The sequence below is a fragment of the Syngnathus floridae genome, chromosome 4, assembly GCF_059516105.1.
Source record: "Syngnathus floridae isolate MCC-2025c chromosome 4, RoL_Sflo_1.0, whole genome shotgun sequence".
Lineage (NCBI taxonomy): Eukaryota > Metazoa > Chordata > Actinopteri > Syngnathiformes > Syngnathidae > Syngnathus > Syngnathus floridae.
Window position 1 is genome coordinate 16,447,998 of NC_142416.1, and position 16,388 is coordinate 16,464,385.

The 16,388-nt window shown below is 39.9% G+C and overlaps 2 protein-coding genes across 20 annotated transcripts in view; one reads left to right on the forward strand and one right to left on the reverse strand.

Annotated features, from left to right (window-relative positions):
• plppr2b (phospholipid phosphatase related 2b) overlaps positions 1 to 9,862 on the reverse strand; it is a 33,804-nt gene extending 23,942 nt beyond the window's left edge. For 13 of the 17 annotated variants that reach the window (XM_088374865.1, XM_088374867.1, XM_088374858.1 and 10 more), the window contains exon 1: positions 821 to 9,862. The gene's annotated coding sequence lies outside the window, so the exon portion shown is untranslated. Of the gene's footprint in view, positions 1 to 816 lie in introns of all 17 variants that reach the window. The other 4 variants (XM_088374870.1, XM_088374860.1, XM_088374869.1 and 1 more) reach the window with 2 other exon arrangements.
• palm3 (paralemmin 3) lies at positions 893 to 15,961 on the forward strand. 3 transcript variants are annotated; one of them, XM_088374851.1, is made up of 7 exons: positions 893 to 971; positions 9,715 to 9,767; positions 10,270 to 10,350; positions 11,673 to 11,788; positions 12,306 to 12,372; positions 13,269 to 13,299; positions 13,965 to 15,961. In XM_088374851.1, exons 2-7 carry the CDS (start codon positions 9,723 to 9,725, stop codon positions 14,795 to 14,797), a joined length of 1,173 nt encoding a protein of 390 aa, XP_088230977.1. In that variant the 5' UTR covers positions 893 to 971; positions 9,715 to 9,722; the 3' UTR covers positions 14,798 to 15,961. The 3 variants fall into 3 exon arrangements, with proteins under 3 accessions (XP_088230977.1, XP_088230976.1, XP_088230978.1); XM_088374850.1 differs by lacking the exon at positions 893 to 971 and adding an exon at positions 986 to 1,281; XM_088374852.1 differs by lacking the exon at positions 893 to 971 and adding an exon at positions 2,230 to 2,250.
• The last annotated feature ends 427 nt before the right edge of the window (positions 15,962 to 16,388 follow it).

Genomic DNA, 16,388 nt, shown 5'->3' on the forward strand with positions numbered 1-16,388 from the left:
AGAGCAAAGTTGAGTGAACTGAGAGGGGGTGGTGAAATTCAACTAAAATGCCCGGGCCCTCAAATTAAATGTCAGCTAATGACTGAATCAACGCTCTTTAAAAAAAAAAAGCTCACTCCCTTCAAAGCTCATTTTTCATTCATTGTATTTGTCCTTTCTTGAATACAAAGAACAATATAGAACACACACGTGCCCTGTACACGTTGGGTCTCTTTCTACAAAGGCAGACACAAAAGCACAGCAGCATTTAGAAGCTTCTGGTTCTCGTCCGCATGCACACACAGATACAAAAGCACGAGCTCGTTGTATTGTTAATGAAAAAGCGCAAAACTCCACAAGCTGACACAGGCTTGCACAAAAGAGAAAAACCTTGCTTTTTTTTCTGTGTGTGGTTAAAGTTATGTGATACAAGAACGTCGGAATGTGTTCACAAGGAAGACCATCTCATGTCATCTTGGGAAATCAGAAGTAGGCCAAGTGCTCGTTTCACACACTGTCACAGCGAATCTCAGCCAAGGACTTTCCGGCTTCAAAGACATTTCATGTTTTTCTCTTTAAAAATGTGATAAAATAAAAGTTGACTTGGCTTTTGGAGCTGGACCAGATTACTCATTGTGTTTTACACAATCAAAGACAGTTAACGATATTCAAAAGCAAGGCAAAAGAAAATAAAATACAAAAATAATTTCAATTCATTTCACTGGGGAATATTGATTAAGATATGACAGTAAACTGAGTTAAGAACTTTAATTGGGATTAGCTAATGGAGAAGTCGGCCATTGTAGCATTCATCACTTTCACTTGGTAAGTACTCACTCACATTCGAAGCCACAAGGCGGGTCATGGCGCCGGTTCAACTTCAAGCATCCCAACCTGCTGTCGGTGCCCACAGCCGACATTTGGACACGCGAAGCCGCCTGCCCGAGTGAGGAGGGGCCGACCTAGCTTAAACACACCGCCACCGGAGTCAGGTAACCACCAGGCTTCCTCCTCCTCCTCCTCTTCCTCCTCTCACTAGCGAAGAGACGCGGCAACTGCGGGTTAGTTTGGCGGGAGTGCCTTTCTCGTTTTTACTGATGTAAGACGCAACTTTCGCTCGCCATCTTTAAGTTGGTGGTCGAGTGCGCGAAATGTATTAAGAGCGCAACTCGCTCAGGTGCTCGGGAAACTTTTTTTTTAAACTCGAACTACTGCAGCGATCATTTATTTAGTTATTTCCGCGTATTTCTTGATTTTTTTTTAAACTCCACTCGCAGTTGGACTTTATCAAGCCAGCTCCAGGTGAGTCTACGTACTTTGCTGTATTTATTTCCCGAATGTTTTTGTCAGTGCTGTGTTTTGAAAGCGGTCCATGCTGCTGGAAGCGAGCCCAGTTTAGTTGGACAAGCTCAACAGTTCTTAAATTAACTTGTTGGACCTGAACAGGGATTTGAATGTAACTTTTGTTTTCTAACGTGAGTTGCACTCACGTGATTCAGAAGAGTTTTACAGTAGCCTGATTTTTTTTTTTTTTTCTGGAACCATCAGGAACCGTTTAAGTTTACCTTTGAACATTTTTACAAGTAATAAAGTTCAGGTCTACAGGCTATGTGTCATGATGTAGTAGTTTAATTAGCCGGGCTGTCTTTTTGCACTTTCAAGTTGCCTCTGACCGTTTTATTTTGTCTTTAAATGTACTTCTGGGTCACTAATGAAGTAGTGAAGGCTGATGCATATTTTTCTATATGAGCATATATGAATTGTGCCACTTGAGGTCAACAATGGGGAAAAAATATGACAATTGTGTCACTTTTGTATTAAACACACCACACTTGCATGTAAAATTGTTCATATTAACCACATATTGGTTTGGATGTTTTTATGACTCACAGAGGCCTACTTAATGGCAACATCCTTGCAACCACAGCTATTCTTAGTTTGGAGGTTTCTTTGTAAGGAACTTCATTTGAGCAATCCATCAAACAAACACTACTTTGCATGCTGATTCACAAACAAAGATCCCAGCAGGAGTTCTTCAAATGCCGCTTCTTCTGTCAGGCTCAAGACGGAAGGGTCTCCAGGCCTTTTCCGAAAGGCGGTGCAGCTCACTGCTGGTATAATTTGACTCACAGGAAAGACTTTCCTTTTGAAGCCTTGTTAACAAGCATACTTTTTGCGACAGTGAATTATCAAGTAGTCATCTCCACGTTGTGCATGGGAAATAATACCACTGGATCCAAAGAACACAATCTTCAGATGATTTGCAACCCTGTAAGTTTACCACTCAGCCTGTTCGAGTTCTAACAAAAACACAAATTGAACTACAGCTGCTGACACGGACCGTTCAAGGTTTTTACTAAAGTGAAACGACCATGGCTGAGGTGCTGTAAATGATTTGTGATACCCAAATTTATCACGTGGCTTCGGAGGGACTTTGCACTGCTTGTTGTCCACAAGTCACTGCTTTTTTTCTGCTTTTTGGACAGAAATGCTAAGACAGTTCCAGGATTTGTACTAGAAACTAAAGGTTGTTTGTTTGCTATTAGCCTTGGCGCTATCCTGAGGGAGCGCTCCATCAGGTTATAGGTTTTATATTAATGCTGATGGATATCTGCAGATGTCGTATTGATTAAATCTCTTGTTAGACAGGAGGAGTTAAATACTTGCATTTATTATAGTTGCAGTCAGCGCTCTTTTTTTTATTGCAGACTTTTGGTCTTTTTTCAATAAGGCAAACTGACAAATGTTGTCTCACTTCATACAAATCAATACTCACCCGCTGCCCAGACAGGAAATATTTGTGATTCATAACCATTATGTGAGCGCAAACTGGTTTTATTTCGACCTTAGGGATTAGTTTTGGTTTACGCTCGGATACTTGTTTGCTAACGTTCCCATTTTCTGAAAAGTTTTCTGTTGAAACTATTATTATTGAAAATAGGTATTCGTTTGTCTCTGCGGTTCTCAAACTAGGTCAACTTTGTCCTCTGTGTATTTTGACCTATTTCACGCAAATTTTACCTGGTGTGGTTCACTCTATTCCCTTTAGAAATGTACATGTGAAGCATATTTTTGTCTGAGTCCATTTTATACTCTCCTATGTCAGCCATTTTGTGTGGTTGCCTGTGTCAAACGGTTTATGCTAGTTTAATTAGCATCAAGCGCATCAATAATTTCTTGGAAAAGATTTCTTTTGTTCATGTTAGAATTCATTTATGCAGTGTTCTTTATCATTAGTTCCTTTATAATATATTTAAATGTATGGCAGTCCATTGTGTTTTGTTTGAGAAAAAAAAAACATATAGCCAAAAATAATTTGGCTATATGTTTTGAGTCTGAAAAGAAAAATCAGGAAACAAAGTTGCAATGAAGAATTTACCAGGAGAGATGAAATCTTTCCTCTGGCTTGTCAACTTGGTTGACAAATAGATTTTCACAGTTTCATTGCAGCATTGCTCCTGGCGCATCTATCCCTGCACTCCATCCAAAGTTAATGTCGTATTGGACTTTCTCATTCCTTTCCCCATTACCAGCTCTAAAAGTGTAACCTGAAAACCAAGCTGTAAGCATTTGTTGTGTTTACACCCAATAGTCAACCTTATATGAAGAATAAGTCATGATAGTAGAACAAATGTTTAATGTTAAATTCGTAAGATTTCATTGTTCTTACCCATCATCCAAATGCAAATGAAAAAAAATGGAAGTGAAGTATTGGGGGAACCTTGCAGGCAATTTAATTTCACGCATCTGACATTTTTACATTCTTCATTGTCATACTCGTGTCTCACACAAAGTTGGTTTACCTGGAAACACTGTTACTAAGCACAGGGTCAATGCCCCCAATTGTGTACAGATGACAGAACGAACAATGCCGGAGCTTGATTTCCAGGAATCACTAATGGTTTTTCAGTGTGGATTTCATTTAAAAATAGCAAGATTGTACTTGCCTATAAAATGAGAGAAAATGGAGCACTGTAATGTGTTTCTGACATTCTATTTGTACGTCACATTCAAATGTGAGCAATCCTTTCAGCCGTACTCTGTGAGGACACAGCACTTTAATTGCAATGATCTGTTGATTTAAAGTCTCACAAGTTCTGTCCAAGTAGAGGACAGAAAAAAAAAAAACAATCCCAATCCCCGATCCTCTTGACCTTCCTTCACTACCATCAGTAATGTATTGATCAAGCAGACAAATATTAGATTGTAAGGACATGTTGGATGGTTGTGAAGGTGAGAACTTGTTTGGAGTCTTCAAATTGTTCAAATGTCCCTTTGTTTATCCTCACTGATAATTGGGAAGGAGGAAAGTTAAATATTTGACTGTCTCGGTAGCAAGGTGACCTGACTATGAAAGAAATGTAGAAAGTACTGCTTTTGGATGTCCTTATCGGACCCCGACGGACATCCTCCAACTGTAATCACGAGACAACTGGATTGTGTGGAATTGATTGACAATGAATTGGGGGAAAAAATTCTCCTTTTATATTTTTGTGTCTGTAATGGGTTGTTGCCTTTGGCGTACAGGGCTACGGGCTTTTGATGTAATGACAATAGTGAAAGTGAGCCCAGGGCAGATTACACTAGCACTGCATTCCTCTCTAAACCTGTTTGACAGACACACACACACTAATCCTGCACATACAAAGCAAGCAAACGCAAGTCAAACGACTACCTCCCAAAATAATGGCCCGCATTATACACCTGTTTAGTCTACAATTAGAATTATTTGAATTCCTTAAGTGATGATGAATGAGCTACAAAGCACGGTGGGGACAGAAAAAAAATTAAAAAATAAAAATCACATTTGTTGGATTTAAACAAATGTTCAATGATCATTTCTATGATGTTGACAGAATTCCCTAATATAAATCCTGATTAATCATTAAACAATAGATGTGATTTCTCTGTGTCTGGGTATTTCAGTTTAAAGCAATTTTTTGGAGAGAAATTCTGGTCCTGTCATTGTCACGTTTCTCTCATGGTTGTGCGTACATGTGCGGGCAAGCGCATTTTGCGAAAATAGTTGACGCCATGTTTGTGTCACATCTTCGCCTACCTTGTCGGGACTTGTCAGAACAGTTGCCGCCAAGCCCCCGTGAATACATCTTTTTTTTTTTTCTTCTATCCCCATGTCTTTCCTCCCTTCTGTCTTTCATGGTTTGTAACAATCATGGATGGGAGGTGAACTATCATCATGACCTTCAGTCAGCATTTCCAGACAGATTTTCCTTCAGTCACGCTGTCTGTGTGCCCGTGAAAATACGACGAGCTTGTAATCCGCATTCGTTGGCAAAGCGGAACAACCAACACACACACAAACACACACAGTTCCTCCTCGCATTTAAAATCCGCTGTTCACCCGCTTATCATACAAGCCTCAACTGTCTGTACACCAAGTTTAGGAGATAAAGCCGTAACACCAGAATTCATGAATTCCAAAACATTGGAAAGCACAAGTAAGGACTTTTAATTCAGTAAACAGGAAACACAGCTTCAATTTTGCACAAGCCCAAATGTTTTTTTTTTTTTTTTTTGCATGCGCACATAAGGTATATGGCTCCAATCAATCTGTTTGGACTTGTTTACAAGCATGTTAATGAATCGTCAATATTTTACTCGTTAGTGTCCACATATAAAGCCTTTAATGTATTTGACATCTTTTACAAAAATCTATTTCAAAAGATGGCCTGAAATGGCGTCTCTGTAGAAACTACCTGACGGCTACGTTCAAAATAGAAGCTTCCTTAGAAATAACATTCGCTTAAACTGACGCAACAACGCGGAAGGGATTTTACAGCGTGTTAATCACAATTATTGTCGCTAGCCCCAGTTGAAATACGCAGAGGATTATTTTTCGTAAATTGTTTCCAACATGACTATATACTGTACATCCAAGATGAGCGTATTAATATGTTGGCTGATTTGATGGGCGGCTGACAAGCTTCTGTACAAAAGCATCGCCGTGCTGTCGCTTCACATCGACTCCTCAGCTCAGATGCTGTGAAATTGATTTTCCTCAGCCAAATCCTTCCACACTTCATCTTTTTGAACGGGGGCGGCAGCTGGACATTTTGACATGGTTCGTGATCAGAAGCGCATCCAGACCGGCTGCTATTTAGTGGCCAACATAGAGGCACTTAAAAAAAAAAAAAAAAATGAAATGCCGTGTCAATCATCTTTGGGTTGGATTGACAAATCCACAAATTTTCTTCCAAATCTTCTCCGGGTTCTCATAAACAATTCTCGTGCTCCTATGAGCCATAGCAAGTGAGAACCTCTTTGATTTTGATTTTTTTTCCCATGCCTCTCTCAAGGAATCCATGTTGTCGTATGGCCATCCGAGTCTGGATTTCCCTTTGACAAAATCGAAATCAGAGGATGTGCAGGTTCAAGGATCGGGGTCACTGCGATTGCACGTTGTTGCCAAGTGTCTGAAGGACGTTGGTGTTTGTGCACTTCCTCTTCCCAAGCACAAGGGTGGAAGGATATGTAGCGTTTACAGTGGCCTTGAAAGACCCTGTCTCTTTATTTATTTATAAAACAACTTGGAAGGACTTTAGATGAACTTTAATTTTTTTTTTTTTTGATAGCCCGATTGTTTTCATTCTATTCCTGAGTTGTTATTTTGTCATTGCTGTAGTGCGAGACGTTTCCATTTTGTTTACGCAAGTCGCAAAGCCTTGAGGACCTTTTTTTGGCGCATAACAAAATTGCCGTTTAAAACTACAGAGAAATGTGATATCGTGACAGATTAGCAATTCCTGTAAATCTGTTTTAGTGATTTAAATCTGCCTCAATTATCTGATTAAACCTCATCAACTTGTATTTTGATCATTTGCTGATAAAATAGTTTGCGGTGTTGCTGATAATGGCTTTGATGTAATATTAATAAAAGTTGAGATGTATAAAGATAGACCACCAAAAAGCAATATTATTCAGGGAAGCTCGTCTCTCCAAGCGACGGGTAATGTTTGCACATCTTATTAAATCCAAATGAATATGCAAGAATGTATGTAAGAGTTCAGAGAATGACTCTTGAGAGACTAAAGTCAGAATGTTTGGAAAATAGTAAGGTAAACAACGGCTCTCGATTTTGAAAACCAGAATTTGATCATCAATGCTGGTGTCGATCAGTTCTTTGCAGGACTTGGCAGAAGTCGCTTCGGTATCAACCAGGCTTTGTCAAGCCAGCTCAGTAAAGCCTGGACTCCAAAATGGCCCGAGCAGCAGTTTTCATGCTCCGCACCTCCCAATCATGTAAAAGCTGCCCCGTGACCTAAACCTCACCAGAAAGATATGCAACTGTGTCCTGACTTGGAGCACAGCACTCTGTCTCTCATTCCAAAATCTCGGACCTTTCCTCGACACTAAGCTGATGTCATCTCTTAAACGTACGCTTCTTTAGCAACAACAAGGCCCTGGAGTTATGGCACCTTTTGGCGATCAATGAATGACATTTTAGTGATTGAAAAAAATTATATAAATGGCTTTTCTTGTGGCAATGATGTTTCTGTATTTTGATTAAAAAAGAAATATTCTAATGCAAAAATTGGGTTTATGTTAGCTCCTCAAATGGAAAGTTGATATTAACTAAAATCTTTGAAGTCTTTTGTTCTTGATGCCCTGCTGTTCTTCCATCTGTTTTCACTGAGTCAATGTCACCACACCCAGGATATAGACACCCCCCCCACCCTCCTCCAACTATGCAAATATACTTTCTTAAATAAGCAAGCATGCATACACTGGAGGCAAAAATATACATTTTGGGTTGGGGAGCAAGAGGAATGTGTGCAATGAAGCCATGATGGCAAATGACAGAAGCACTTGGTCGTTTTTTTTTTCGTCCCCCTTTTCACGTTGCATACCTTTAAGATTTCATGAGGCTAAGAGAAAAAGGAAAGCGTCAATAAATTAGTTAGTCCCAGACCTTTCAATAAAGTCATAATCTGGGTCACAAATGAAAATCTTCTTAAAAGGTCTTAAAAAGTCTTCCTTCCGGGCTTCAGAAGATAACCTGAAGAATTGTCTTTTTGCAAGTTGAGGAAAAGCACATCTCCAGCCCCAATGACCTCGATCTCCTCTTTTATTTTGAAAAGGCAGCCACTTTTTTTTTTTTTTTAATCAGTGTTTATTCCCACTGACTAATATTTGTACTTTACCTGACCCTGCACCAGATAAGCGGTATCATGTTCTTCCTGCAGTCTGATATTTTTACCTTTGTGACCCACTAACAACGGGCTTATGTCATCACCTCGCTCTTTCAAAAGTTTTTTGAACTCTCCTTAAAGTTGATCAGCTGATTGACCGCAATTTACCTCCTCGTGATGAGGATCCTAATAGAAGCAGACTTTAGTTATCATCTCCTTCTTCCCTTCATCTTCTCTCTCTAACCATCTCACCGTTCCCAACTTTTGACCATGTCAGCTCTATCCTTCCTGTATTTCATCTAATTATCAGCCTTGGTGTGGTGGTCTTCAGGGATCTCCCTCAAGATTTCTTCATCAAAGCTGCCAATTGGCTCAGCTTGCTTGAATCTGCCTGCTATTTGGAACCTTATGAGGTGTGAGATTCTCGTCCAGTCAGTAATAGAAGATATGATTTTGCCTTCCTTTTGTTGTGTGTTGTTTATAGACTATATAAAGTAGATCTACAATTCTTCATCTCACACTTGCCCAATGTAGTAGCTTTTCCTTCTTGTTGCCGTAGGGGACTGTAGGATTCCTTCAGGTGCTTTCCTGGATGTACTTCTCACCATGATAATCAACGATCCCAGAGGCCCAAAGATTTATCACTTTGATGAAATAATACATTTGCCCCAAGACATAAAAGAAGGAAGAGCTCACGCTAGGAATGTGTAATACTTATTACAAAAGAAATAGCAGAGAGGAAGTAAGCAGACTCATTTTAGGAATTATGTGAGTACAGTGACAATCATTAATTCTTATTTTGGTTAAATGATCAATTTTAAAACAACATAACTCAAAAAGTAAGAAGAAAATCTGGATGTTGGAGTTGCCAATAGCTGAATGACTCATCGCTAATGTCGAGTTGAAACTAATTAAGACACAACAGCGCCTCTGCTGGTTGTAGCCAGTCGTGCACTCTGCTTTGTCGCTACATAATCAACATTCAATTTAAGACCGAATTCATACCAATCAACTAATTGATCACTTTGTTCGTCTCGAATTCAAACCATTGAGACTCCAGCTTGACCATACATGTGTTTTTGTTTTGTTGTTTTAGCCTTTTACGTGAGTAACTTATTTCCGTCGTGAGACAAGTAATGTGAAAATGAGGGATGAGTTTGGCCTTTCTGCAAGTACTGAATGTAATAATGGAACAAAACTAGGGACGGGTTAGATCTTTCCTTTGGTTAAGTGCAAGCTTGTTTAAAAGGTTATATGCAAATTAGGCACTGTCACTGTTAGCTACATCGATGCGTGCAGTTTGTTCTTCGACACTTTCCAAGGTATTTAGTAGAAATAAGTCTTTTAAAAAAAAATTCTCTTATATTTTTGTTTTGTACAAAGCTTTAACAAACCCCGTAGGATGACATTTTTATGAAATGAATTGATATGCCAAGAATATTTTCAGCATCGTTGTAAAGACTTTACAGACAACCATCCAGGACAACAACAAAAAATAACCACATTCCAATCTCCTGACCCAGTGAACCAAATCACACACGGCGGTGGTCTTTAACCTTTTCACCTGTCGTTGTCTGTGTCACAGGTGCCAGAATGGACGAGGCGGAGAAGTACCAACAGCGACTGGAGGCCATCGCTGTGAGTCCACAGAGAAGAGCTGTTTGTTGCTCATCCATAATTCAAAAGAGGTGGAAAACAACACCAGGCTGCACCGAGCTTCTCAAACTGAAGCGTTGTTGATATTGGGATCGACAGTGGCCTTGTTGAGAAACACAGTGGAACATCCAAAGTCCAATACATTCTGTTCTGGACTGGTTAAGTTGCCCCAAATAAATCTTTTTAAATAAATAATAAATGTGCTAGCAAATTAGAAGTATCCTAAAAGCTTTATTAATATTTTATGTAACATTTAACATTGTTAACTCTCATACGACTTTTTACAATTGTCCAATGTAAATAAAATGTATTCGTCAATACTCACTGCAACAGCACGGCTATTTCCTGCTGGCCAATTTTTGCACTCATTGCTTGAAAACCTGATTAATTAATTCCAATCAACGGGGAAGGCAAAAGAGAAATGAATCGATTAATCTCTCAATTATGGCTTCAGTTTAATTTCTTTCTTACGTGCCGTCTCCAGGAGAAACGGCGGCTGCAGGAGGAGCAGGAACGAGCCAAGAGAGAGATGGAAGATGAAAAACTCCGACTGCAGCAGCTCAAGGTCTGACACCGTCGCGGGATCTTTTCAGATGTCTCGCCTGACTCACACTTTTCTCACTAGACTCATTGTGGCTTGTTTGAGAGCCGATAGCCTTCCCTGTCTGTTTCCTTTTTCGCACACTTTCAAGCTCTCAGCTCTCATGGCCGTGTTTCCACTCTGTGCAATTCACAGAGCACCTCCATTGTTTTCACTACATTTCCACTTCGACGTTCTCGTTTCCTACTCCACCGTGTTACGCTGCCTTGGGCGCATTCCTCAAAGTTTGCTCTGTGCATGCAGATGGAGCGGGTCGCTTACCATTATTTATGTCCATCCCTTCTTTATTGTCGCAATAAAACTAAGTTGAAGGACGCTTTAATTTTTAATGAGCGAATTCGTCTTATCTTTGAGACAGCGTTTGTGTCAACAACAGAGCCGCAGTCAAAAGAGGCCGGATTTATCGACAACTTGTATTTTACCTTTTGTTAAATCTGTCACTCAGCTGATTGCCATAAAAAAAAAAAAAATGCAGCGATGTCAGCGGCATTCTTGGAATGTTCCGAGGTTAGTCTGCATGCAGCTTGCTGAAGAGGGCAGGCGAGGTAACACAGAGGAGCTTGTCCTCTCCGGCAGGAGAAGACAGAGAAGGGTTTGTGACCATCATAGTTAAAGGGAGGTTGCCAATAACAGTGGGGCAGACTTTTTGGAAACATGCCAATGTTGGCCACTATGGAGATTTTGAGATTTCAGGTGAGAGTGCAATCAAGATGAGTTGCAGTGAGATAAAACAGGACAATTTTGCAGACACAATTGTAGTTTAATTGAAATGAAAGCAGTCTTATTTGATTTCATTATCCAAAGCAGTTAATTGGACCCATTTTAACCAATCTTGTTTTAGCCCTTGGAGTGAGAAGAAGCGGATGGAGAACAAAATGAGGCTGTGTGAAAAACTAGTATACACCAATCTTTCATTCCACGTTGTCTTTGCTTGGTGGCTGAAGTCAGTTGGGGGATGAATCCTCATTTGCAGGCGTGTTATAAGGAGTATCATCATTTTCCAAGGAAGCAATACAGCCTTGGAAGAGAAATCCTTTTTTTTTTTTTTCATTATGCAGACGCCATGCAGAGTTAGGCAGTGATCTTTTTAAAAAAAGACGATAGGAGATCAGCAGGAGAGAAGCCGAACAGCACGTGAGGAAACAATAATGAAGATGAATGTGGCAGCGATAATTAGATGAGAGAACAAAGTGCAAGCTTACATTGAGGCTAATTAAGTGGTAGCTCCAAGTTCAATCATGATCTGCGTACTCTTCTAATATACGTTCTTCTCTGTGTTCCTCCAGAGGAAGTCTTTGAGGGATCAGTGGCTGATGGAGGGAGCTCCCTTGTCCCCATCCTCACGAGATTCCCAAAGCCCGCACTCTCCTCCGTGGGCCGCTCAGGAAATGGAAAAGCACAGGTACAACCTCACACTGTTTCAGAAAAGACCCTGAAATTAGCTGTAACTGTATTTTTTTTTTGCACAGTAGCGCCACCTATGTGTAATTGTAATGTTTGCCATGTTTGGGGAATGACACGTCAAAGTGTAACAAAATTGTGTTGAAGGCAGTCATTAATTTCCGTATCATCATTTTCAATATTTTGTGCAAATGCTGCACTTTTCTGCCATGGAGGAACATCTAATTGTTCTGCCTGTCACAATAAATTACTGGGAGAGATTTATAAACCTAGATATAGTTTGACTTAATAAAGAAATTTAGTGAAACTGGATCATTCCCCGAAACGCCTGTGATGATCTCTCACGGCAGATGCTTTTGGTAAACCGGTTGGGAATCACTGTTGTAGACTTGTGGTTGCCATAGTAACGAAAGAGATGATTTTCTCCAAGCCAGCGTGCCATTAAGATGATTTGAAAATGGTATTTTTATGGTCAACTAACAACGCTATAGTGTTTACAATGTACGCTCTCGTTGTAGGACGCCATCACGGAACGTGGAGTTAGCGGTGGAGGATGTGCAAGAACAAATCGCAGAGGACCAAACAGTGAGACTCGCACGCACACACATGCACAACACGCCCACATTGAGAACAAAAGCTGTTAGAATGTGTGTCAAACAAGCGTTCGCTATCATCTTCCATTAGGAAGCTTTTTCTCACATTCGCGTACACGCCGTTGTCACTTGAATAATACATTTTTGGCCTACGTGCTCCTTATGCAGTAATGTCGGCATTTTAAACCGAGAGTCGGTCATGTTGTTCTTCGGACAACACTCAAATTACTCTAAAATGGCAAAAGCCCTACAAAACTATATTAATACCCCATGAATTAAAGAAAGAGTCGAAGATTATCTCCAGTAGTTGTAGAAGCAGAAAGAATACTTGTATTTTTGTGTTTGTGTTAAAGTACGGTTGTTTATAACTACAGTAATACCAATGCTAGCAGTTAGCATAGCAGTTGCGTAAACATTTCGACTCCAGCAAAACCACAATTGAATATAGATTGTTTGTTTCTTTAAATGTACTGCCACATTTTGACTCTCTTTAAAAAAAAAAAAGAATCACATGAAGCTATTATTTTGATTTCACTGTGATGAAAGCATCTATGATATGTGACCTTTACATCAATTTGACAGTGACAAATCTGTTCTTGGGCACATTGAGTGTAATTGATAGCAAATGTCAACCACGATTCATTTCTTCCCTGTCATAAAACCTTAAAGATGCCAAAAAAAAAAAAATGTTCATAGTCTTTAAAGCAGGCTGCTCTTTGGTTTCATAAGCGCAACTGTTCCTCTTAGAACTTTAAGCTTTATGATGATGCTTTATGAAATCATATAGGTGAAAGAACAAAGGGCAAATTGTTCTGATTTTGAGCTTTGGGGTGCGTATTTCTAAGTTAGAGCTTGGTGAAGCAACACTGTATGCCTTTTACTCAACAGGAAGCCACCAACATGGACGCAGGAGATATGGGTAAGATGGAGTGTTAATTCAATTGTTTAATTAAGATGAAAGTTTACTGTGCTATCAGAAAAACAAATCGTGTACTGTTTAGATTTAAGCACCTTTGGTGACTATTATAAGCGTTGACAATCGAATGTGGAGATGACAATACAATCATATCGTGTTTTTTTTTTTTTCTTCTCCATAACCATGATAAACTTCCATGATAGTCTTTCCTTATTATGGAGCTAATGTTTTTAGTGGCATTTGCATCGCATTTTATCTTTTATTATTGGCGATGGAAACATAAGGTAGTTGTTTTTTTATCATAGTCACATTGCTAATGTTCACCATGTGCTAAAAAAAATCAACATTTTATTAACATTTCTGTACTGTACATTGGCAGCTTGTGGGTAAATTATTAATAAATAAAAAAAAGTGGGGGTAGAGCTTGAACAATCTGCATTACTAACCGCATCTACTTAATGAATATGGAGATCATTCACTGTACATGTTTTTAGTGTTGTTAATACAGAAATGAATCGTTGTGATTGCTGCTGTTGGCAAAAACTGCCTTTTAATTGCAATCAGGAAACGTTGCAGCTCGACTGTTTTGCTCATTAACTGCCGAGCTTTTCCCACCCTAATATGAAATGGTCCAATGGGATGGAAATTAATCAAAGTCTTGTCTTCAGGGACAACCGCGATGCAAATATTACGGGATGACGACGCCCCTGTTCTGATGAACGGCGAAGGGGACTTGAAAGCTGGTCTTAAACAAAACCACCAAAGTGCTTTGGAAAAGTCCACCACAAATGGCCCGAGTGGAAGTGTCGTCGTCATCGAGAATCATAGCCAACACGTTACCCACTTAAGCTCCACTGAGGTGGACGAAGGGATCGTGGTCATGCGGGCCGAACGAGTCGTCATCACGGAAGATGATGATGAGGAGGAGGAGGAAGTTGAACCACAAGACTATCAAAAGAAGGAAGGAGGTGCTGTAGAGGAGGAGCATGTAGCTCCAGAAGCTTCCACTGAGTTGGCAAAGGATGAAACTGGTGCGGCGGAGCAAGCAGGAAAAACACACGAGGAGACCAAAGAGGAGGACATCGAAGCGGAAACTTCACCCTCCGTGCTGCTGCCGTCACCAACCGATCCTCTATCGGTGGCTCCCGTGCCGGTCTACTCCCAATCACAACCCTTCTCTCCTCCTTCGGCGGAGACGCCACATACCAGCGAGGAAGACGCGATCACCCCGGCATCGGCGACGCCCGACGTGTCCCCAAAAGCCCAAGGCGACGCCCCGATCGCACCCCCTCGGTTCCAAGATGTTTCCCTGAGCGACTCCATGGACAACCACAGGACTGAGGCACGCACGAGCGAGCAGGAGCCCCTCCTGGAGCAGGCTAAAGGCCTGGAAATCCAGGATGACATCGCCAGCGATAACCACTCGCGTCCCATAGAGATGCGGGCCGAGGCCATGCCGGCGCCAAATAAGAAAGTCTGCTTGTGCTGCTCGCTCATGTAAAGGCAACAAAAATACCCACGCAACACTTTTTTTTTTTTTTTTTAAAGTTTGCTCTCATCAAGTATTAATGCTTCCTTTATTTTATTTTATGATGATTCTGCTGATCAGACAGCAGCCCTGAAGTCCACTCAAAGAGGTGCACTTCATGTTTTACAATCACGGCCGTTATTAAACTCTGTTGAACTCAATTAAGTCCCTGGTCCTTTTGAAAAAGCTGAAGTTTTAATTCACTGCCAAATAAATGTGTTTTTGTAATTTAAGCTGTCGCATTTTAAAGAGGACATATCAATAAAATATCTTATGGCACTGTAGTGTTTATTAATAAAATATTTCTACCGCTTTAAAGTAGCTGTGGGTTCAATGAAGGTCCCTCTAAAAAACATTAAATGTAATATGTAAATGTAAGTTCATCAATTTCAATTAGTGTTTGTGTAGACATTGTAAGAGATGATGACTAAGCAATGACATTTGACACATTGGAGGCCCAATCTAATTGTATTGCATTCCAAATAATTATTTAAAGATGTTATCAAAATTTGTGAAGCAACTTCACTTCATGCAAAATGAGAGCAAAAAAAGTGTTGCGTTTTTATTTTGGTTGTCTTTATTTTCTGAAACCTTCCTATTCTAATTTTTTACACTACATGCCACAATGGATTTTTTCTTTGAATAAAAAAAAAAAACACCTCTGTTTTAGTAACAATAAACTCCACCCACAACATTTGAATGCAGTGAAATGAAAAATGCTTTATCACAAATGAATTCTTTGTAATGTGTAGAATTCTTTGTAATGTGTAAACATTTGAATGTAAATACAAGTGTTTTCTTAAAATGATACGAGTGGTTCATAGAGAATATTTTTCTAATTAGGATCTTTGTGGATGAATTATTGAACAGACTTGGGAATGGCGAGGTGTTTTTTTTTTCAGCGCCCACATATTTGGGTTTTGTCACGCAAGTTGCATTTATTCCTTCTTCCTAATTATGAAAACCAACGTGTCATTCCTGTTGAGCCATCACATTTTTACCAAAGTATGAATTTTGTATTTAACCAGATCTCTGTACATGCATAACAATACTGCAGAAACCATGTTGGGATTTGATTTCATTGTCAAAAGTTTTGAAATGACTGCATTCACTATTAAACAGCGCCACTGAGTAAAATTTGGACTTTCCCCGCATTGATCGAATTGTTTTAGGACGAGCACACAATCCATATGCAGAGACTACCTCTTGAAATCACCGGACGAGTTTGCTTCGATGTCATCTTGTGAGCAGACTTAACATTTTTGGTTTCATGTCTCCGTCATACACAATTCGTACATCTTGTCCGTCTGGCTTTTTATTTTCTCCACAAGTAGCAAGCGACCTTTCATATTTGTCATACCAGCGAATGTCCTCGTTGTTTGATTTCTGTGAATCATTTGGCGAGTGGGACTTTGTCTGTGTTCTGTTTGAACTGGCTGCTGTGTGTATAAAACTTTGTCTGTGTTCTGTTTGAACTGGCTGCTGTGCGTATAAAAGATGCCATGGGCTACCTCCGTGCACACATCGTCATTGTGACAGACCCGTGTTCACATCTCGAAAGTTC

What these genes read in the sequence shown, in the direction of transcription:
- palm3 (XM_088374851.1), top strand. Translation starts at nt 9,723, where the DNA reads ATGGACGAGGCGGAGAAGTACCAACAGCGACTGGAGGCCATCGCT. An exon ending in TCCGACTGCAGCAGCTCAAG is followed by an intron (nt 10,351 to 11,672) that starts GTCTGACACCGT and finishes GTGTTCCTCCAG; the next exon opens with AGGAAGTCTTTGAGGGATCA. An exon ending in CAGGAAATGGAAAAGCACAG is followed by an intron (nt 11,789 to 12,305) that starts GTACAACCTCAC and finishes CTCTCGTTGTAG; the next exon opens with GACGCCATCACGGAACGTGG.